At 51.9% G+C, this 21,381-nt stretch overlaps 1 protein-coding gene across 2 annotated transcripts in view; it reads right to left on the bottom strand.

The window, feature by feature from the left end:
• Positions 1-414: 414 nt before the first annotated feature.
• CACNA1F (calcium voltage-gated channel subunit alpha1 F) overlaps positions 415-21,381 on the bottom strand; it is a 28,717-nt gene continuing 7,750 nt past the window's right edge. For both annotated transcript variants that reach the window (XM_081564874.1, XM_081564875.1), the window contains 36 exons: positions 21,125-21,285; positions 19,767-19,992; positions 18,578-18,785; positions 18,360-18,480; positions 18,162-18,243; positions 16,806-16,848; positions 16,570-16,621; positions 15,508-15,655; positions 15,159-15,288; positions 14,607-14,666; positions 14,011-14,117; positions 13,841-13,928; positions 13,141-13,248; positions 12,997-13,049; positions 11,114-11,260; positions 10,129-10,330; positions 9,880-10,038; positions 8,820-8,930; positions 8,289-8,372; positions 7,454-7,474; positions 7,116-7,244; positions 6,726-6,791; positions 6,377-6,468; positions 5,570-5,729; positions 5,212-5,339; positions 4,831-4,927; positions 4,541-4,643; positions 4,177-4,278; positions 3,865-3,995; positions 3,496-3,633; positions 2,842-3,011; positions 2,034-2,141; positions 1,795-1,922; positions 1,577-1,689; positions 997-1,194; positions 415-716 (listed from right to left, as the gene is read on the bottom strand). In XM_081564874.1, coding sequence (XP_081421000.1) covers positions 486-716; positions 997-1,194; positions 1,577-1,689; positions 1,795-1,922; positions 2,034-2,141; positions 2,842-3,011; positions 3,496-3,633; positions 3,865-3,995; positions 4,177-4,278; positions 4,541-4,643; positions 4,831-4,927; positions 5,212-5,339; positions 5,570-5,729; positions 6,377-6,468; positions 6,726-6,791; positions 7,116-7,244; positions 7,454-7,474; positions 8,289-8,372; positions 8,820-8,930; positions 9,880-10,038; positions 10,129-10,330; positions 11,114-11,260; positions 12,997-13,049; positions 13,141-13,248; positions 13,841-13,928; positions 14,011-14,117; positions 14,607-14,666; positions 15,159-15,288; positions 15,508-15,655; positions 16,570-16,621; positions 16,806-16,848; positions 18,162-18,243; positions 18,360-18,480; positions 18,578-18,785; positions 19,767-19,992; positions 21,125-21,285 — 4,405 coding nt within the window. In that variant the 3' untranslated portion in view covers positions 415-485. The remainder of the gene's footprint in view (positions 717-996; positions 1,195-1,576; positions 1,690-1,794; positions 1,923-2,033; positions 2,142-2,841; positions 3,012-3,495; positions 3,634-3,864; positions 3,996-4,176; positions 4,279-4,540; positions 4,644-4,830; positions 4,928-5,211; positions 5,340-5,569; positions 5,730-6,376; positions 6,469-6,725; positions 6,792-7,115; positions 7,245-7,453; positions 7,475-8,288; positions 8,373-8,819; positions 8,931-9,879; positions 10,039-10,128; positions 10,331-11,113; positions 11,261-12,996; positions 13,050-13,140; positions 13,249-13,840; positions 13,929-14,010; positions 14,118-14,606; positions 14,667-15,158; positions 15,289-15,507; positions 15,656-16,569; positions 16,622-16,805; positions 16,849-18,161; positions 18,244-18,359; positions 18,481-18,577; positions 18,786-19,766; positions 19,993-21,124; positions 21,286-21,381) is intronic.

Genomic DNA, 21,381 nt, shown 5'->3' on the forward strand with positions numbered 1-21,381 from the left:
TCTAACCTCCAGGCCTTACTACTGGCAGGCCTCGCCTGGAGGTTTCCGTCTTTTCTTTCCATCCATTTGTCCTGCCTCAGTCTGATCTGCCTGACCCCTTGTGGAATCTCTGACTTTCCCCCACCCCCCATCCAAACCCCCACACATCCTCTCTCTCTCTCCACTTCCCTCCATCTGTCTAGTACCCTCCCTTCCCCCAGCACCTCCACTTTGTCTCCAGCTTTTTTTGGCTGCTGTCTCTTCCTCCTCCTCCTCCTCCCTCCTTCCCTGACGCTGAATAATCAGGCCTGGCTGTCCTGGTTTCTGGAAATACCCATGTGTGGGCAGTGGCTCAGGGCTGATACAGGGGATAGAATAGATGGGAGCCGCTGGGCAGCCCCAGGCCTCCAGTGCAAAGACACCAAAATCCAGGAGTGTGGTCCATGGCTGTCTCCTGAGGAAGGGAGGGAAGGAAGTTTATTGAGCAGTGGGGGAAGGGTAGGACTTCAGAGGGCATGGACACAGGCCATCTCGTCTCCTAGGTCCTCCTCATCAAAACGGGAGAGGATGGACTCTTCGTCACTATACAGTGAGCTGGTCCCCTGTGCCAGCAGGTCACTGGCAGCACTGTCCATCTCGTCCAGGGTCAGGCGACATGCATCTGCAATCTCCTGCTTGGCCAGGGCCACGAAGCGTGGGTCTCGGGCAAAGAGGCCCAGGCCCTCAGAGATGAGCACCTGGGGGACACAGATCGGATCTGTTTTGACAGTGGGTGCAGCATGGAAACAAGGCAGTATGCACAGAAGGGTTGCTGTGAATGAGTGATGAACCCATGAAGGCACACGGGGATGTCTGTGGGGGACAGCGGGGCACACATCTTGCTGAGCAGAAGTTGCAGAGCAAAGAGAGAGCTACATGCACAACACAGAGACTGGGGACCCCGTTCCCCTCCTTCCCAAGCTCCCACCTCCTCCCCTTCTCTCCCATCCCTCCTGCCCCCTCCCCTTCTGGACTCACAGCCTCCACCAGGCTGTCAGCACTGCCCCTTTTGCCATGGCTGGGGTCCGAGTGGGTTCCAGGCACATGCAGACAGGTGAAGGTGCGCAGTGGACTGCTGGATTTGCCGAGGTATCCCTCCCCTGCTGCACCCTCCTCCACCAATAGCAGTGGGGCGTATAGGAGTCGGCCTCGCTGAGGAGGGGTTGCCCAGGAACCCTGGACCAGAATAAACATCAGGGGCATAGTGATGGATGGATGGGGTATGAAGATCTAGGAATCACTCCTGTGCCTACCTCTTATCCCAAACCACAGCTGGAGTCAAACTGAATGGGTATAAATCAGACTTGAGTTTTTTTAAGAGCACAGAAGGCCTGGGTTTGCCACCTACTAGCTATGTGATCTTGGGTAAGTCTCTCTGGGCCTTAGTCTCTTCATCTGTAAACTGGGGCTAATAGTACCCACCTTACAGACACAGTGAGGATTGTGTAAATTCACATGTGCCCCCTTCTTCAGAAGGACCTGATATGTAGCGTATTTGATAAATTCAGCCTCGGCTGCCCCCACCCCTCCAGACCTCAGCCTCCCTCCCCCACCTCACCTGTGCCCTACTGGGCCCTGAGTTGCGTCCACGATGATAGGTGCCTGGGATGGGTAAATCTTCACAGCTGCCCTGGCGTCGCAGACACTGGATGGTGAAGGACGGCTTCCGAGCTGGGGGTGTGGGGGACACCGTGGGCAAAGAGGAATGTCATTGCCTCCCCAGCCCTCTGCCCTGATGGCCCGGGGAGGGGAGCCCAGGCCCATGTACACTCTCACCTGCAGGTGTTGGGGGCAGCAGACGGCGGCGTGGTGCTTGGTGGCCATCCATGTATCTCTGGGGTCTGTGAGGTGGCAAAAGGATGGGGCGTGGGGGAGTCTCTGCCTGTTCATCTAGGTAGGAGAGCCTGTTCATGAGGAATGGCTGGGGTGAGCTCAGGCCTGGGCATGTGCAGTGGGTTACCATTCCTCCCACACATGGGCTCATGAACTCATCCTACGTGTCGTGGCCAGAGTGCTGGCTCAGGACTTCCTCTTGCTCATCCTGCCTTTCTTGCCCTTTGGTTGCCTTGGACTGAGAACTTCCTTCTTCTGGAATGGTGAAAATGAGAACGCCAGAGCTTCTCCTGGGGAAAGTGAGGCAAGTTAGGCAGACCAGATCCTCTCAATGTGGTCCTGAGCTCCTGATTCCCTCTCATTCCATGCCCTACCTTCTACAGAAACACCGGACTTTTAATTTTTCCCTAATTGAGAAAATTCACAAAACAAAGTTAACATGTCATCATTTTAAGGCAAACGTAGGCTTTCTTTTAACAGTTGTCTGTCTCATTGGAAGCACCCAAAGTTTCCAAAAAATCAAAGTAGGCTCTCTCTTTGGCCTGCTGAAGAGAGAGCTTCAACACAAGAACTGGGGGTGTGTTGGGGAGGTGGTGAGGGGGAGGCTGTAAAAGCTAGGTGTGATCTCATTTCATCCATCATTCCCATGAGGTAAGTGCTACCATCACTCCCCATTCACAGGTGAGGAAATTGAGGACCACAGAACTAAGTGACTAGCTCAAGGTCACTTAGCAAATGGCAGAGCCAGGATCTGAACTTAAACCCATTTTGCTCCACATCATGTGTTTTTGTATATTAAACCTCTGTATTGCCTCTCTCATATGAATCTCTTATTACCCTCTGTTCCCACCAGAGCCCTTGAATCTCCATTCCTCCCCACATTTCCATTTGAAGGCCCTCTTATGCTCACCACCTCTGCCCTCTGAAGTCCCCATATAGTGGCTAGTCCCTGTCTTCCCTCACAAGCCTCTCGCAGAGCTTTGACCATACCTGTGGGCACGGGACCCAGACTGGGGAATATTGGACTGTCTGGAGTTGGGAGCCCCCCCATCGTCATCACTGGGTCCAAGGGAAAGTGAATCTGGAGGTTTGTCTCCAGCAGGCAGAGACACAGAAATCACGGAGCTCCGGCGAGATGGGGGCTGGGAGCCCATCAGGGCCTATGGAAATCACAGGATTGAGGATTGCATCCAGGTTATAACTAAGTCACTTGATCAAATAGTGTGTATCCAGCAAGCGCCCCGGGGGCTGAATCTGGGTCTTGCCCCCAGGCCAACAGTGAGTGGTAGGTACCAAATAAACGTTTGTCTACTGTAGGGTGTCTTCTCTTGGGGAGCTTCCTCCCAGAGGCAGTATGGAAGTCACTCAAAGGGTTGAGGGAGTATTCAGTCCAGTTCAGTTCAGTCGCTCAGTCTTGTCCGACTCTCTGCTACCCCATGGATTGCAGCACGCCAGGCCTCCCTGTCCATCACCAACTCCCAGAGTTTACTCAACTCATGTCCACTGAGTCGGTGATGCAGTTGCCCAAAAAGTTCGTTCAGGTTTTTCTATAACAGGGTACTGAAAAACCCAAACGAACTTTTTGGCCAACCCAATATTTTACAATCAAGAGTGTCTGAGGGAGTGAAAGCTTATTGTCCTTACTGTGTACGTTTCCAGGTCCTCCTGGAGGTTTTCCTCCTCCTCTCCCTCCTGCCCCTCTTCCCCTTCCTCCTCCTCTGTGTCACAAGTGAGGGCCTGCCGCATCTCAGGACCCAAGTCTTGCAGGCTCCTCAGGCCAGCCTGTGGGGGTAGAAAAATAGGGAAGTGGACAGCTCAGGGTCTAAACTTCCCTGCCCTTGGGTAGGAGTGTGGGGTGGGAAAGGAACCCCACAGCCACCCCTGACTCTCTATGGGTCCTGGGGCCTCAGTTTCTTCATCTGTGACATGGGTTCCATGAGATCAAGAAGGTAGTCAGCCTCAGCTACAATGCTCCCACATATCCCCACCCAGCTCAGCCCCTGCTCCCAAGACCTGAAGGGCAGAGGAGGTGCTTGGGGGAGCCTCGGTGCCTAGTAGCCCCTTTTCTTTCCTCCGCCGGAATTTGCGGAAATAGTCCTGGATCAGAAATGTGGCGTAGAATTTGCCCACGGTAACTTCTTCCTCTGGGAGCAAGGGAGAAGAGACAAGGTCACATAAGAGTCCTCTGCTCTCCCCGTCTCTCCCACCAAGTCTTGGACTCTCCCTCTGCACCCCTCCGTCTGTAGCCAGGGTTGGTTTGGTGGTGGTGAGCAAATCCTCGACATTCAGAGGCGGGCTTAAGAAATTGGGGTGGAGCCAGCTCACCATCAGCCCGCGGGATGACCTCATCTAGCAGCTTCTGCTTCATCCGCTTCCAGATCTTTTTGATGACAATCCGCAGCTCCTGATTGGCTTGCTCCAGGTTCCCTGCATCGGGAGAGGATATGGGCGTAAGCCAATAGGAAGAACACTTCACAGCTACTCCCTCACTGTTGGAGGGGGCGTCACAAGCTTCTACTGCAGCCACACACTGCTCCGGTTGGACAGGTGGGAAAACAAACCTGGAGAAGACAAACTCACCTATTTTGAGGTTCAGAGCTAGGAGTGGGCCCATTCTCCAACTAGTTTGCTCCTGGCACCTTCCCCAGGAACCCTCTCCCTCCTGCCCCTCCCCCTCTTCCCCACACACCTTCTGTCTTGATCTTCAGGGATGTCCGAACCAGGGCAAAGAGTGTGGCATTGAATGTCACTGTCCCATCTGAGTTGAGGGGCATGTTCATCGCCACAAGTCTCTGTGCACAGCAGGGATATGGAAACCACTTTGGGCAAATGCCAGGGATGCAGGCATGTGATGCCCAAGGGCAGAAGCCTTTGAGGATGCCACCAAGCACCCCTTCCCCACCCAAGGCAGGGTCCCTGCCCACCCCAGTCACATGGTGGACAATCCTCTCCGAGGCAGTGGTGGGCAGGTGCACAGACCTTGCAGGCCACTCGGTGCGGGCACAGCTTCCCGAATCCCAGGGGGGGCTGGATGCGTCTCAGCAGGGCAACCACATCCAGGTGCTTGATGCGGCCTCTGGGGAAGGTAGGGGTGGATAGGAGGCACTACTGGGTTGGAGATAACCCCTCTAGTCCTTACTCAAGGTCCTACCAGCTCATCACTCCTTCCCCCCACCAACACCCCATAGCCTGCCAGGGAAGAATTGGGAGGGGAAAAGGCAGAGGACAGCGGCAGTGGGAACCTTGGAGTATCTACTGACTGGGTAATGGGAGGCACAGGTGAGTGGTTCTGGGGTTGGAGGACTGTGTGGGGCAGTACACTGTCCTCTGGGATCCCAGGTATGGGGTTAGAGGGCATACTTGGCCCCAGGGTCATATTCAGACCAAATCCTCTTGAATTCATCGAGGTGATGGGGGCCCAGGATGGACCAATCTCTGGTTAGATAATCAAAGTTGTCCATGATCACAGCCACAAAGAGATTTATGATCTGTGGGCCAGTGAGTAGGAGAGGTTAGGTGAAGGGCAGAGCAGGGTATGTGGGTTTGGTGGGAGGCTGAGGTAAGCTTATATGGTCACTGACTCAGGAGTTCTTGGTTTGATCTTGTCAGGCCAGCCCTTTCATCCGCTCTGCAGATCTGGGCTCCCCACCTCATCCCCGGACTCCCTCAGGGCCAGCCCCCGGGACAGTGGTAATAGTGGTGGGGAAATGGTCCTTACCAGGAATGCACAGAGCATGAAGAAGCTGATAAAATAAGCGATGGCAAAATTGCTACCACAGCTAAACTCCTCACCAGGGCCGAAGTCAGACTCAGGGTCACACCGGCTTCCGGGAAGGCTGGCAAGCATTATCTCCTGCCATGCCTCACCAGTAGCACACCTGGGGGTCACACAGGGATGCCATCTTGGAGGGGAGGCTGTGACATCATGACAAGGGGCTGTAGGGGCCAGAGGGGTGAGGAGATGACCTACTTCTTGCCAGGCGCAACATCTGGTAAAGATAGCATTTCAATATTTTGAAAGCTGGTGTGGCCATGTTGATGACAGTCATGTTTTCATTTTATAGATGCAAGGTCTATGAAAGGTATACATCTTGCAGCCAGGAAAAGGATGGCTGAGGCTAGACTATTCTAAAAGATTCTTTAGAACACAACCAGAAAAGGTCTCAGGCAATATGGAGTCCCACAGCACCAGCACTAGTGTTAGTTGCTCAGTCGTGTCTGACTCTTTGCAACCCCATGGATTGTAGCCTGCCAGGCTCCTCTGTCCATGGGATTCTCCAGGCAAGAATACTGGAGCAGGTAGCCATTTCCTTCTTCAGGAGATCTTCCCAACCCAGGGATCGAACCTGGGTCTTCTGCATTGCAGGCAGATTCTTTACCATCTGAGCCACCAGGGACACCCCATGGAGTCCCATGCTGCCCTGTTATTTCCATAACTCAGGCAGTCTGGGGCCCAGAGAGGCTATATGCCCCCCTCCAAAGCATGCTGGAGCTCAAAGCAGCAGGGGAGGGGTGTTTGTGTCACCTGAACAAAAGCAGTACAGCCTGTGGAAAGGTCTGGAAGTTGTTGTTTCGGTTGATCTGTGTGCCATCCTGAAGAGCCACCTTGCCAAACATCTGTGGGCACACAAGGGCTGTGTCAGAGGGGTGACTCTGTGCCCTTTACAGGATCCCACCCATTTCACAACACCTAATACCCGAAGGATCCTCACAACCCTGACAAGCAGACACTGCTGACCCCATTACACAGATGTGTGGACTGACTCAGGGTTATGCGGCTTGTCTGTCTTTATACCCCCACTTTGGGCTCATTCCTGTCTAACCTCTCTCAACAGAAGAGTGCCTGAGGAATGTTCCCTAGTGTTCCCACTTGCCTGCATCCCAATGACTGCGTAAATGAAGAATATCATTGCGATGAGAAGAGCCACATAGGGTAAGGCCTATGGGGGTGGAGAGGACGATAGGTACTCAGGTCCAGGCAGAGAACTGAAAGCCCCAGAATGCACTGCTCCCTCAAGCCTGGGCCTGATGAGAGATGTGGTCCATCCCCAAGGTGCCTACAACACAGTATTAAATACAATAGAGAGTAAGGTCTGTGAGGCCAAGACACATTGGGAATTGAAAGCCCACAGAAGACAGAAAACTGGAAATAGTAAGCTGCTGATGGGTATGACATGCTGGAAGGGGTAGTTCTGGGAGTGGTAAAAGGACAAGCTGAGGTGTGAGGTAGGGATGAGGAATGGACAAAGGAGTGGGGGAGTTACCTGAAAAGACTTGATGAATGTCCAAAGTAATGTGCGAATCCCTTCACCCTTACTAAGAAGCTTGACCAATCGCATGACTCGGAAGAGGCGAAAGAAGGTGATCGAAATGCGGGAACTGTCCTCAGAGCTCTGGGGTTGAGTGTATGGTGGGTATGCTCAGTTCACATTTGCTTCAGCCACCTCCCTGTCTCATACTTTGACCTCCCCAAGCCATCAAATCCTTCAGAACCCAGGCCCCAGAGTGGTTAGGGAACATTTCTAAGGACTTTCAGGCAGAAAGGAAAGGATGGTAGATGAAGAGAAAGGAATAGAGTCCCTGCTGTGAGGTGGGGGGTTACCTCGCCCAGGTGGCCACCATTCTGGATGGAGATATTACCAAAACAGAGGTGATGAGATCACAGGGCCAATGAAAAAGAGGAGAAATGATGGAGCAGATATGAGGGATGGTGGGTGGTAGAGTTATTATCCAGGGATGATGAGGAAGGTTATGTGGTAATGGATCAGGATGGTTGAAGGAAAAGTTGGTAATAAGGGTGAAAGGGAAAGGAGAAGGTACAGCAGATGATAGAGGAGAGATATTGGAGCCAGTGGAGGAAATGGTGGAGCCAGTGGTTTCATGGACATGAGAGAACGGATGGAAGATCCAATGGAGAAGCCAGTGATGGAGATACTCGGCAGCATTGTCAATGGAGGACCATGTAGTACCCAATGAAGAAGATGATGGAGCCAATGGTGCAATCAGTGGTGATGACAGAGCCGTGAAAGATCCAGTGTCAGAGACGATGGTGTTGGTGGAGGAAATGGATCCAATAAAGGAATCAGAAGAGATGATGGAGTCAAAGCAGGAGTTGGTGGAGATGATGGGGCCAATGGAGGGGGATGTAGAGGCAATGAAGAAAATAATGGTAAAAACAAGAGAGTCATTTTAGGAGCTGCTGGAGGCAGGGCATAACTTGCAAATAAATGGGAGGGGGTGCTGGGAGAAGAGGGCTTTGGCTGAACCCAACAGAGACTCAGAAGAGATAGAGCTAGAGGAAGAAGTTCTAAGTCTCTGGGAGTGGGTAGGATATGAATGGGAACCACCTCCCCATTAGAGAAAGCCCTGGGGTTTGGTGTTGAGGTGAGAGAAGGTTGCTAGGAGTAGAGTGGGTTAGTAGAGAGGCCAGTCCTCACATTGACTTCAGTGACGGCAATGTCCACTACGCTGCCCACCACAATAAGAGCATCAAATGTGTTCCAGGCATCAGTAAAGTAATGCTGTAGACAAGAAGAAAGCAGTGCCCTATCTTCTCAGAGCTAGCAAGCTAGGGTATGGGGCTAGTAGTGGTTGGGGACATTGGGGAGGCAGGGCCTGGGTTGGACCATGATAGGGCTGCATCTAGATCCCCCTTCCTCCTTAGTCTCATGACCCACTGGTTGCTGCCCCCTGGTGGTGGTGGTTTAGTCGCTAAGTCGTGTCCGACACTTGCGACCCCATGGACTGTAGCCCACCTGGCTCCTCTGTCCGTGGGATTTTCCAGGCAAGAATACTGGAGTGGATTGCCATTTCCTTCTCCAGGGGATCTTCCCAACCCAGGAATTAAACCCAGGTCTCCTGCATTGCAGGCATATTCTTTACCGACTGAGCTATGAAGGAAGTCCCCCCTGAGAGGTATGCAATGAGCTCCACCCTAAGGAATGGATTAGGTCTGGGGGGGTGGGTACCTTGGGTTTGAAGGCAATGATTTTGAGCACCATCTCGACAGTGAAGAGGCCAGTGAAGACCATGTTGAGGATGTCCATGGCATAGTTGAAGGGAGCAGTCTGCTCATAGTGCTGGGGGAGAAAATCAGATGTGGGGATATAGCATGAGGCAGAAAACCCCCATAACAACCAAATATTCTCTGGCTTGGACTGAGGTGAGTCTGGGTATGTGGCAGCATGATGAGTTGGCCAAAACTCTCACACTGTCCACCTCCCATTATGGATATTGGAAAGCCCAGCTCTTGATCTCTTAGCTTTCCTTGCAGCTAGTTCTGACTAATGAGACTGAAGCATAAGCTTGCTGCTGCTTGGACAGCTTCTGTGAAAAATATTTTTGATTTCTAACAAAAGGATCAAAGAAGGAAATGGCAACCCACTCCAGTATTCTTGCTGGAAAAATCCCATGGACAGAGGAGCCTGGCGGGCTACAGTCTATGGGGTCACAAAGAATTGGACACAACTCAGAGACTAAACAACAAAAGGGTCACATGAGGAAAGTCCCTTAGTGCAACCTTCCTTCCTTTTTCCTGCTTTGAATGTGGTTTTGATGCCTGGAGCTATGGCAGCCATTTTGTGACCACGAAGCAACAATCATGAGCATGAAAACCAACTTGCTAAGAATAGTGGAACAGAAAGAGCCTGGGTCCCTGGTGAGCAATAAGCAAATAGCCTACCTCTGCAATGCTTGCTATGTGAGATAACGCACATTTTATTGACTCCAGGATACACATCTTTTCACATTTTAAAATCTCTGAAATTGGGGTGCATTTCACAGTCAATGGCAACTTATATTTGCCATCTGCCATATTTTTTCACATTCTCACATCCCTGAAATTAGGGTGAAACTTATGGTTATTGGTCTTTAATTGGAAAAAATGTGACACATGTCTTCAAAGTTTAAGCTTCTGTCAGTTGGGGGTTTTGTTACTTGCAGCCTAAAGCATTTCTGATGGTTCTCAAGGATTTGTGTGGACAGAATAGGGTCAGGTGTCTGGCGGGGGTCAGGGTGGGGAGTTCAGACCTGCATGGCTAGAGCAACCGTGTTGAGCAGGATGAGCAGGAACATGAGATACTCGAAGGCAGCAGAGTTCACAGTGGCCCACACACGATACTGATGTCGGTTCTTGGGGATATAGCGACGGAGAGGTTGGGCCTTGAGGGCGTATTCTACACACTGGCGCTGCACATGGGTGCAAGGCATGAGTGAGCAGTGGTGTCCCAAGGCAAGGAGGTGGGAAGGGGGGTTGGTGAAACAGGGGTCAGAGGTCACCTGGTTCTTATCCAGCTCACAGTCTTGGTACTCCTGCTCACCCTGGGCTCGGAAGGTGATGATGACAAAGCCCACAAAGATGTTCATCATGAAGAATGCAATGATGATGATGTAGACAATGAAGAACACTGAGATCTCCACGTGGTAATTGTAGATGGGGCCCTTGTCCTCTGCGTTTGCATCAATGGCCTTGTATAGCAGCCTGGAGAGCCAGTGGGGGCAAGTGAGGGGATATCCCAGACTCCTCCGACCTACCCATAGACACCTTAGATACTCCAGAATATCCTCCTCAAATATCCCCCAACCCCCTGACCTAATCACCTGAGACCTCCACATCAGGTCATAAAAGACTCCCAAAGCCCAGCCCTCCAGAGACCCAGAGATCCCCATCCAACCCTCCAGAGAATTCCCCAATCAGGCCCTCTGAGACCCTCAAATCCCTTAAGTTCCCAAAGATGCCCAATTCTCCTCCAGTCATCTTGGGGTCCCTGTGCAGCTCCCCAGAACTCCCCCACAAGCAGCCAAAGATCTCTAAGTCCTCTGTCCCATCAGCTTGAATTCCTTGTTCCATCTCCCCCCAAACATCTTTGACTAATACACCAAAGACTTGTGCAGGTATCTGAAAACCACTGAATCTCCAGCTCCATCTCCTCCAAGGACCTCTACCCAGTCCCCCCAGACCTCTACCTGGGTATCCTCTAAATCATATCCAGTCCTCTCTAGGCTTCTACCTAGTGCCTCAGAGATCTCTACTCAATTCCTGGAGGCCCCCTCACCCAGGTCCCCAAAGCACCCTCAACCAACTTCTAGGAGATCCCCACTTAGTCATCTGATACACCCACCAGTCCCCAGAAAACTCTATCCATTCTCCAGAGACCTTCATCACATCCCAAGATACTCTTCTACCCATCCCCAGGATATCCAAAGCAATCCACTAGAGACTCTTGCCCAGTCCCCTGCCCATCCCTAGGGCCCTGTCCCTCACGCTGGCCAGCCTTCGAAGGTGGAGACAGTGAACAGGGCCATCATTGCTGAAAGGACATTGTCAAAGTTGAAATCGCTGTTGACCCAGAGCCGCTCCCGGACCAGAGGCCTTGACACATCTCCATCGGGGTAGACCAGGAAGGAGCCCCTGTGGATGTTGCAGACATGCTGGATGGGTGAGGATGGGTGGGGAAGCTATGGAAAGGTGACTGGTTTCTCCAGCATGGAGGCAGCAGGGCATAGTGGTGGAAGTGAATAGCCTGGGTTCAAATCCTGAACTTCCATTTACTGGCTGGGTAACCTTGGGCAGTGAGTCTCTCTGTGCTTCAGTTTTCCCCATTTATGAAATAAGGATAATGACAGAACATATTTCCTGGCTTGTTACAAGGATTAATTTTGTCAATCAATGAGAACAGTGTCTGGGGCATTGTTGGGACCATATACGTTAGCTATCATCACTATTATTATTATCATCATCATTGCCATCCAGGATAAAGCAATACTAATAATAGCCAACATTTATCAGCACGAAGTATATGCCAGGCACTGTGCTAGGCTTTACATGTGCTACTTTTACATTGCAGTACACTTTCCATGTAGTAACTCATTTACTCCTCACAACAACCTCGTGAAATCCACACTCATTTGATCCTCATTTTTCAGTTGAAGAAAATGGAACTCATTGAGGTTAAGAAACATACTCAAGTCTCATGAGATGAATTTGAACCAGGAATGTCTAATTTCTGTTAACTACTACCCGCTACAGGTTTTCCAGGTACCCTAGTGGTAAAGAATTTGCCTGCAATGCAGGAGACGTAGGCGATGCAGGTTTGATTCCGGGGTTGGGAAGATCCCCTGAAGTAGGGGGATCCACTCCAGTATTCTTGCCTGGGAAACCCCTTGGACAGAGGAGCCTGACAGGCTACAGTTTCATGGTGTTGCAAAACAGTCAGACACAGCTTAGTGGCTAAATAACAACTACCCTCTACAGGAGTCTCAAGGTGGAAGCTGGGGACTTGGTGGTGGTGGTGATAGGTGTTTGGGAATTGCCAGGGGATCTGGAGTAGAGTGGAGGGAACTCTGGGGAATGTGGAGAGGGGTTTGGGGCAGTTACTGGGGGTCTCTTACGGATTAGTGAGTTCTGAGAGCCTTTGCAATTCTTAGAATTCTCAGGGTGTATCTTAGGGCCTTGAGGAATTCTGGGGTCTTGGGGGCCTTGATAAAATCTGGGGGTGGCACTTACCTTGTGGTCCAATGGTTAAGAATCCACTTTGCAATGCAGGAGATGCGGGTTTGATTCCTGGTTGGGGAACTAAGATCCCACATGCCACAAAGCAACTAAGCCCGTGTGCTCTGGAGCCAATGGGCTGTAAGTACTGAGCCTGTGTGCCATAGCAAGAGAGTTCTGTACACTGCAGCTGCAGCGGAAGATCCCGCATGATGCAACAAAGATCTGTGTGCTGCCACTAGGACCTGACTTAGCCAAATAAATATGTGTGTGTGTGTGTGTGTGTCTGTATGTGTGTAGTTGCTAAGTCATATCCAACTCTTGTGACCCTTTGTATTGTAGCTGGCCAGGCTTCTCTGTCCATGGGATTCTCCAGGCAAGAATACTGGAGTGGGTTGCCATGCCATCCTCCAGGGGATCTTCCCAACCCAGAAAACGAACCAGCATCTCCTGTGTCTCCTGCATTGGCAGGTGGATTCTTTATCCATTGAGCTATCGGGAAGCCCAGCCAAATAAATATTTTAAAAACTCTGGGGGTCTCTGCAGTTCTTTGGAGGAAGGTCTAGGGGTTTCAGAGGCCTGGGTGAGATCCAGGGACCTCTTTGGACTCTGGGAGGGGTCCTGGGCTGCATTGAGGGCAGGATTTGGGCACTCACTTGCATTCTTGGGGTGTGTGTTTGGCCTCATCAGTGCAACTGTAGAATTTCCCCTGCAGGGATGATATTTGTCAAACAGATTCAGCCTTCATCCCCCCTCCCCGCCTTGACTCACATCTGAGCCTTTCCAGTGTTTCCTCTCACCTTGAAGAGCTGCACGCCAATGCAGGCGAACATGAACTGCAGGAGCGTGGTCACGATCATGATATTTCCAATGGTCCGGATGGCCACAAACACACACTGCACCACGTGCTGCAGGCACCCACAAATATGGCTCATGGACACTGCAGGCCATGGCAGCCAGGGGGCACAAACTCTTGGCATGTGTGGGGCTCAGGGACTTGGGTTGAGAACATGCGGTCTTGGGTGAAGGACATGTGGGCACCAACTGCAAACAAGTGTTTGCCAGATGGGTATGAGTCCGCACATCAGGAACTTGGATCATAGAAATGTGGCCTTTGGTAAGGAATGGACAGTCACTTGTAACTGTGCTCAGTGTTCAGGGCCAGGTGGTTACAACATCAGGTCCAGGCTATGTGGTCAGGTTGTGGTTTTAGTCGCTCAGTTGTGTCTGACTCTTGCGACCCCATGGACTGTAACCTGCCAGGCTCCTCTGTCCATGGTATTCTTCAGGCAAGAATACTGGAATGGGTTGCCATTTCCTTCTCCAGGGTATCTTCCCCACCCAGGAATTGAACCCGGATCTCCTGAATTGAAGGCAGATTCTTTACCAACTGAACTACGAGGGTCAGACATCACTGCAAATGGCCACTCTGACCATGATCTTTGGCCCCAGGGGCGGGGCAGAGTCTGGGTCCCATGGATTTGGGTGGGATGTGCATACCTTGAGTCCTTTGGCCCTGTTGATGGCTCGAAGGGGCCGCAGTACTCGGAGCACACGCAGAATCTTCACCACTGAGATGGCACTGGAGCTGAGGAGAGGGCAGTCCTCAGGCCATGGCCGGGGCTTGGCCTTGGCTCTTGGAGGGATGGAGTGGGCAAGGTGTCACTCACTGGATACCAAAGGAGATGAGGGACACGCTGACCACCAGCAGATCCAGCAGATTGAACCAGCTACGGCAGAAGGAGCCACGGTGCAGGAAAGCCCCGAACACTGTCATCTTGGGAGTAGGGGAATATCAGGCTAGTTAGACCCCAGATGGAGAAGGCAGTGGCACCCCACTCCAGTACTCTTGCCTGGAAAATCCCATGGATGGGGGAGCCTGGTGGGCTGCAGCCCATGGGGTCGCGAAGAGTCGGACACGACTGAGCGACTTCACTTTCACTTTTCCCTTTCATGCACTGGAGAAGGAAATGGCAACCCACTCCAGTATTCTTGCCTGGAGAATCCTAGGGATGGTGGAGCCTGGTGGGCTGCCGTCTATGGGGTCGCACAGAGTCGGACACGACTGAAGCAACTTAGCAGACCCCAGATCTTGAGATGGGGAGGGCAGTTGGGGATGGAAACAGGAGTGGTGGGCTACAAGGGGGGGTGGGGAGTAGGTTGGGGCAACTGGGGGTATGATGGGGGCATATCAATTGTTGTTCAGTTGCTGAGTCATGTCCGCCAACTCTTTGTGACCCCATGAACTTCAGGAGCCCATTCATACCTTTAGTAGAATCTCCACAGTGAAAATAGAGGTGAAGGCATAATCGAAGTACCCCAGAATCTGGGGGGCAAGAAAGAGGGGGGGCACCAAGTCATGGCTGAGGGGGATCCTAGCTGTGTGTCCCTCTCTGTAGGTTTTGCTGTTCATCCTCCCTCCTTCCCTCTCTTCCTCACTCTCTCCTTCCTTCCTTCCCTCCCTCTCCTTCCCCTCTCTCATCACCATCAAGGACTTCTCTACAAGGCAAAAGCTCTGGCCATCAGAAAGACAAGCCTTTGGATCTGGCCTCCTCTCCTTCTACCCAGCTCCATGGGCACCCTTGGTCTGCTCAGCCACTGAGTACAGCTTCCTCCTCTGCCAAATACTGATCACCTCCCTGGCGCTTCCCCAAGGGTGTTGCACACGTAATAAAGGCTAGTACTGCCGCACCTACCATTATTGCTCGTCTCTCTCTGCCTAACTAGGGGTCTTGTCCCTGTCTGCACCCTGGCCATAGCTTGTGTCCAGTAGGACAGCCCTGGGAGTGTCCCCTTGAGCCCCCAGCCCAAGGCTCACGTGGTTGCGGAAGGAGTGGGCTCGGATGGGATCCTCAGCGGCCAGGGACACGCTGCTGAGGATGATAAACACCAGGATGAGATTGGTGAAGATGTGATGATGGATGAGGATGTGGCAGGCCTTCCTCAGCCTGGGGAGTGGAAAAACAGCCATGGTCAGAACCCAGGACCACAGAAGTGACTGGGGGAGCCCAAGGGAGACAGCCTGGGCCCTGTTGCATCAGGCTGTGCACCCCACCCGAGCCTTGGCCGCTCCCTGGTCTGGTCCTCCCCCTCTCCCTGCCCCAGCCCCTCCTGTTTCCCTCCCCACCTTTGCTCCCTCAGGCCCCCTGCACATTCACAGCACTCACGGGTTGGTTTGGCTGAGGCAGAAGAAGGCACTGCCCTCAGGGATGGGTACCACCTTCTCCTTGGGTACAACTTCCTGCAGGAGTTCCACATGCCCAGCCCCCCCTTCCTCTTCCTCCTCTTCCTCTTCCTCCTCCTCTTCCTCCATGCCTGGCACCAGAAGAAGATCAAAAGAGAGAATGAATTGAGAAGATGTATGTAGAGCACCTAGAACAGTGCTTTCCCATGGTAAATTCGCATCTCCCTGCTAGAATGGGAGCTCCTCAGAGAAGGGATTTCAGTTCATTTTGTTCACTTCTGTGTCCTCAGCACTTAGAACACCGGATTGAACCCAGGTCTCCCGCATTGCAGGTGGATTCTTTACCAGCTGAGCCACAAGGGAAGCCCTGGGACACAGTAGGGGCTCAGTAAATGTGTGCTGAGTGAACATCGCCATCTGCAGGACTGTAGCCCACCAGGCTCCTCTGCCCATGGGATTTCCCAGGCAAGAATACTGGTGCGGGTTGCCATTCCCTTCTTCAGGAGATCTTCCAGACCCAGGGATTGAACCTAGGTCTCCCACACTGCAGTTAGATTCTCTACCATCTGAACCACTGGGGAAGCCCCTCTTCAGGCATTTGCACACTATTTTATAATAAAGGCTCTGAGAAGTTCTGCAATAAAACAAAATATTGGTTTCTCTTCTTGGGCTTCCCTGGTGGCTCAGTCAGTAAAGAATCCGTTTGCAATGTGGGAGACCTGGGTTTGATTCCTGGGTTGGGAAGATCCCCTGGAGGAGGGCATGGCAACCCACTCCGGTATTCTAGCCTGGAGAATCTTCATTGAAAGAGGAACTTGGTGGGCTGCAGTCCGTGGGGTCGCAAAAAGTTGGACACGACTGAGCGACTAAGCACATCTTTAATCTCAGTGTCTTGAAACTTCCCGGCCACACACCAAGTCCATTATTTTCAAGACCATCTCAGAGAATGCTGCTCCCCAGAGAAGAGGGTCTCAGGGGTCACAAGGTCTGCCTGGGTGGTTTCCCCAAGGTCCTACACCTCTTCCACCCGACCCTGCCCACTTGCCTGCTCCTTCATTCGTTGCAGCTTCCTCTTCCTCATTCTCCCCACCAGGCACCTGGGGACAGGAAGATGGGGGTCATTGATGATGGGGGATTCACCAGGGGATGGACACGGGGGAGGCACAGAAGGGATGCAATAAAGAAGGAATGAATAGGCAGAGGATTGGGGTTAAAGACACGCACACAGACAGATACTGGTGGTGGTGGGAGGTGTAGACAGTGCCCAGGCTTTTAACTCACCAGTGCTCCATTCTCCTGTGGAGTTTCCTCAGTGATCTTCTCCCTGGGCAAAGAAATATGGGGGGTGGGGTGGGTGGTGACTGTTAAAGATTGAAGCTAATAGGCAAGGCTGGTAGAGGAGGGGGTCACTGTAGTCAGAACAGACCTTTCTTAGGTCCCATAGAACCTCCCTGCTTCCTCCCTCATCTCCTTGGTCTATTCTCACAGCAGCAGGAGAGATCCTGTTCAATTCTAAGTCTGGGACATTCCTCCTCTGCTCCCACCCCTCCCATGGCTCCCCCCTCACTCAGAGCAAAACCGAAAGTCCTCACCATGGCCCAGAATACCCTTGATTTGGCTTCTTTATTTCCCCCTATTTGAGCTCAGCCCCTATCAGTCTCTTCCTTGTTCATGCCACTCCATGGCATCCATGGTGTCTCCATGGTGTTTTGTTTTGTTTTTGCCACTCCCAGAAGCATGTGGCATCTTAGTTCCCTGACTAAGGACTGAACCTGTGCCCCCTGCCCCTCTGCGGAAGCATGGGGTCCTAATCCCTGGATCACCAGGGAAACCCCTCCATGGTGTTTTTTGAATGTGCTAAGAATATTATCGCCTCAAGACCTCTGCACTTGCTGTCCCCTTGCCTTGAACACTCTTACTCCAGATATCAGTATGGCTCATTCCCCTACTTCTTTCAGGCCTCTGTTCAACAGTCACCTTCCTTATACTCTAACCAAAACAGCAAGCATCATATCTCTCTATTCTCTTATTCTGCTTTCTTTTCCTTCACTACATATTGTAAACATATATTTAATTAAACTATATTATTATATATTCATTTGTTTGTCTTTTGCTTGCCTTTCCCAACTAGAATGTCAGCTCCATGAAAGCAAGAACTCTGTCTACTTTGACCACTGCTGTCTCCTTAGCATATAGAACAGGGCCTGGCAAAAAGTGTGCATGTGTATATTAGTTGCTCAGTTGTGTTCGTCTCTTTGGGACCCCATAGACTATATATAGCCTGCCAGGCTCCTCTATCCATGGGATTTCTTGGGCAAGAATACTGGAGTGGGTATTCCTCCCCATTCCCTTCTCCAGGGGACCTTCCTTATTCAGGGATTGAACTGGGTAACAATGAGTCTCCTGCATTGCAGGAAGATTCTTTACCATCTGAGCCACCAGGGAAGCCCTGAGCCACCAGGTAAAAAGTAGGTGCTCAGTAAATGCATGTCCAATGAATGAGGACTGGCAGGTTGGATCTGCAGATGGAGATTGCCAGGGAGACCAAGACATCTTTGGTGGTGTGGGATATGTGTGTGAGGGTCCCCGTCAGGGATTCCAGGGCGAGAGTGTCTTGGAGGCAGAGTCAGACCTCACCTGCCCTTATCTTTGTCAGTGCCTGCGTCTCCACTGGCCAGGTTGTCCACAGCGATGGCAAGAAACACATTCAATAGGATGTCTGGGGTGAGCTCAGGCTAGAGAGGATGGAGAAGCAGACTGCCTACAGAGTGCCCAGGTCCTCATTATCCTCCCCCAACCCTGCCATGATCCAGCCTCCCAAGGCTCTGAGGATACAATTGCCGCAGATGAAGAGGATGATGAAATACACGCACACCAGCATCCCTGGGAAGAAGGGGCCGCCATAGGCCATGATACCATCATACATGACCACATTCCAGTCCTCACCCGTCAGTATCTAGGGGTGGGAAGTCACCATGAAGCTCTTGGGACCCTCTCCCCAACCTTGGGTCCCTCCCTGCTTGCCCACCCATCCCATGATCTCCAGGTCCCACCTGAAAGACAGTGAGGAGGGCCTGGGGAAAGGTGTCAAAGGTGCTTCGCTTGGTGTGGGTCTGGTCAAAGTTGAACTTGCCCCCAAACAGCTGCATGCCAAGCAGGGAGAAGATGATAATAAAGAGGAAGAGGAGGAGCAGCAAGGATGCAATGGATTTCATTGAATTGAGCAGGGACGCCACTAAATTGCTCAGAGATGCCCAGTGCCTGCAGCAGAGATGGAGGGGGAAGGGTTGACATGTCCAGTGGTGAGTCAGGATCCAGGGCAGGGCTTCAGCTTGGGATGTACTGGGGCAGACTGGGTTAAGATGAACTTTGATGTCACTGTTGGATGTGATTTTGGAGTTAGAGTGAGGTGAGAATAAGAAGGAAAGGGAAGGTTATATTTGAGGTTAGGGTGGCATTAGGGAAGATGAGATTAGTATGGTGGGTATATGGAAGTTGGTGAAGCTAGAATTGGGTTTCAGGTAGGGCCTGGGAATGGGGTTGGGGTAACGGATGGTAGCTGGGGATGGGCTTGGGGAATATTTGGAGTTGTAGATGACTGAGTTGGGGATAAGGCTGTGGTTGAGAGTTGGGATAGAGGAGAGGATGGATGGGGATAAGATTAGGGCTGGGATTGGGGATGAGTTTGCAGTTGGAGATAGGCTGATGGTTATGAGTTTGGGATGTGGGGGTTATGGTTAGTGATGGGGATGTAGCTGGGAGTTAGAAATGAGGTTGGAGGTGGGGCTGGGCTTGGGCTTGGATATTGGGGCTGTAAATGACCTTGTGGATGATGAGTGGCTGGTGGTTGGAGTTAGAGATAGTGTTATGGTTGGGGGTGAGGGATGGGGTTTGGGTTGGTGATGAGTAAGGGATTGAATTTGGAGATGGGGTTGGGAATCATATTCTAGCTGAAGTTGAGGCTGAGGAAGGGGAGGGAAGTGGAGTAGACCCCTCCCCAACTGACTTTAATCTCTAGGAAGGCAGGAGCTAGTGTCTGCTTTGATTCCTGGTGTTTCCCTAGGGCCTGGAAGGACACCTTGTATGCAGTAGGCACTCAATGGATATTTGATAAATGAATGGTGATGCAAATATAGTCATCATTGGAGCTGGGGTGGTGGCTGTTGCAGCTGTGTTTGGTGTCTCAGTCTTCACCCCTCGCCACATACAAACACACCCACCCCCTCTCACCCACCCACATACCTGGTGACCTTAAAGATCCTGAGGAGGCGCACACAGCGGAGTACTGAGATGCCCAGGGGCTGCATGGCACCCACCTCCACCAGGGTAGTCTCCAGGATGCCCCCACAGACCACAAAGCAGTCAAAGCGGTTGAAGAAGGAGGACACGTAGACAGAGGGCCCCAGACCATACAACTTGAGAAGCATCTCCACCGTGAATAGACAGAGTAACACTTTGTTGGCATACTCTGTGGGGAGAGGGGCAGGGGTGAGTGGGCTAGCCAGGTTTTGTGGCGACATGTGGGAAGGTAGGGGCCATGGAGCGATCTGGGGCAGCTGGTATCGGACCAGGCACAGGCTGGTGATGTGATTAGGATTGAGGATAGGGTGAGTTTGTAGGTCAAGGTGAACGAGGTGTTGAGAGTTGAAGCTGGGGCGAGGGTAGAGCTGGGGTGTGGGCCTCGGTTAGCCTCTGTGAATACAGAAAAACTCTGATTCATGGGTAGACTTAGAGCCTAGTGTTTAGCTGGGACTGGGGCCAGTTTGAGGGTTGGGGTTAGAAGTTTGCTCAGTATTCAGGTTGGGGCTGACATTAAAATGAATAATAGTAAGGGCTATTAATAACACTTATACAGTGTTAACTCCATCTGGGTCAGGCAACGTTCTAAGCATTTTTCACGTTAACTCATTTAATCCTCCCCACCATCCCTGGTGGCTCAGATGGTAAAGAATCCGTCTGCAATGCACAAGACGTGGGTTTGCTCCCTGAGTCGGGAAGATTCCCTGGAGAAGGGAATGGCTACCCACTCCAGTATTCTTATCTGGAGAATTCCACAGACAGAGGAGCCTGGCAAGCTACAGTTCATGGGGTCTCAAAGAATCAGACAGAACTGAGCAACTAACACTTTCACTTTTACTTTTAGCATCCCATGAAGTGGATACTATCACTATCTCCATTTTGTAGATGGGGAAATAGAGGCACAGAGGGTTTAACTTGTCCAGACAGTGGGGTGTTAAGAGCCTGAACTCTAAAGCCAGGCTGCCTGGGTTTGCCACTCAGTAGCTGAGTCCTGGGGTTAGTCACTTAACTCTTCAGGACCTTGGTGCTAGGCCTCTGTGCCTTAGTACTTAATTCACATAAAGTTGCAGTGAAGAGAAATTGAGTGAGGACATGTAAACTGCCGAGAACAGAGCCTGACACACACAGCAAGGGCTACATAAGTGTAAGCTGCAAGGTAGGACGGGACAGGTTTTCTGCATTTACTTGGGTGGGAGGGCCATATCTGGGGATCTGGGGCACCCAAGAGATCCTGCATCTGAGCTTCTGGTGTGGAAGGAATTGGGGGCTGGGGAGAGGGCTGGCAGGCTGGGGGGGTGCACCCTGGATCTGGGTGAGCCAGAAAGGCTGCCCGTGGTGCTCCGAGGCAATTGTCAGAGTGTTGAGGAAGACGAGCAGCAGGACGGCCCAGTAGCAGGCATTGGACTTCACAGCCCTCCGGCAGCGCACCCGAAGGCCCCGGTTGGCTCGGCGGAGACGGCGGCTGTGGGGACAGGGAGCCCACTGATAGAGATCACATATCTGAACCTGTGCTGGGGGCTCAGGTGGGGGAGCCTGTTGGTCATGGGGGGCTTAGAGG

Source organism: Giraffa tippelskirchi, chromosome X (genome assembly GCF_054371585.1).
Source record: "Giraffa tippelskirchi isolate mGirTip1 chromosome X, T2T-mGirTip1v1.2.pri, whole genome shotgun sequence".
In the NCBI taxonomy this organism is placed as follows: Eukaryota; Metazoa; Chordata; class Mammalia; order Artiodactyla; family Giraffidae; genus Giraffa; species Giraffa tippelskirchi.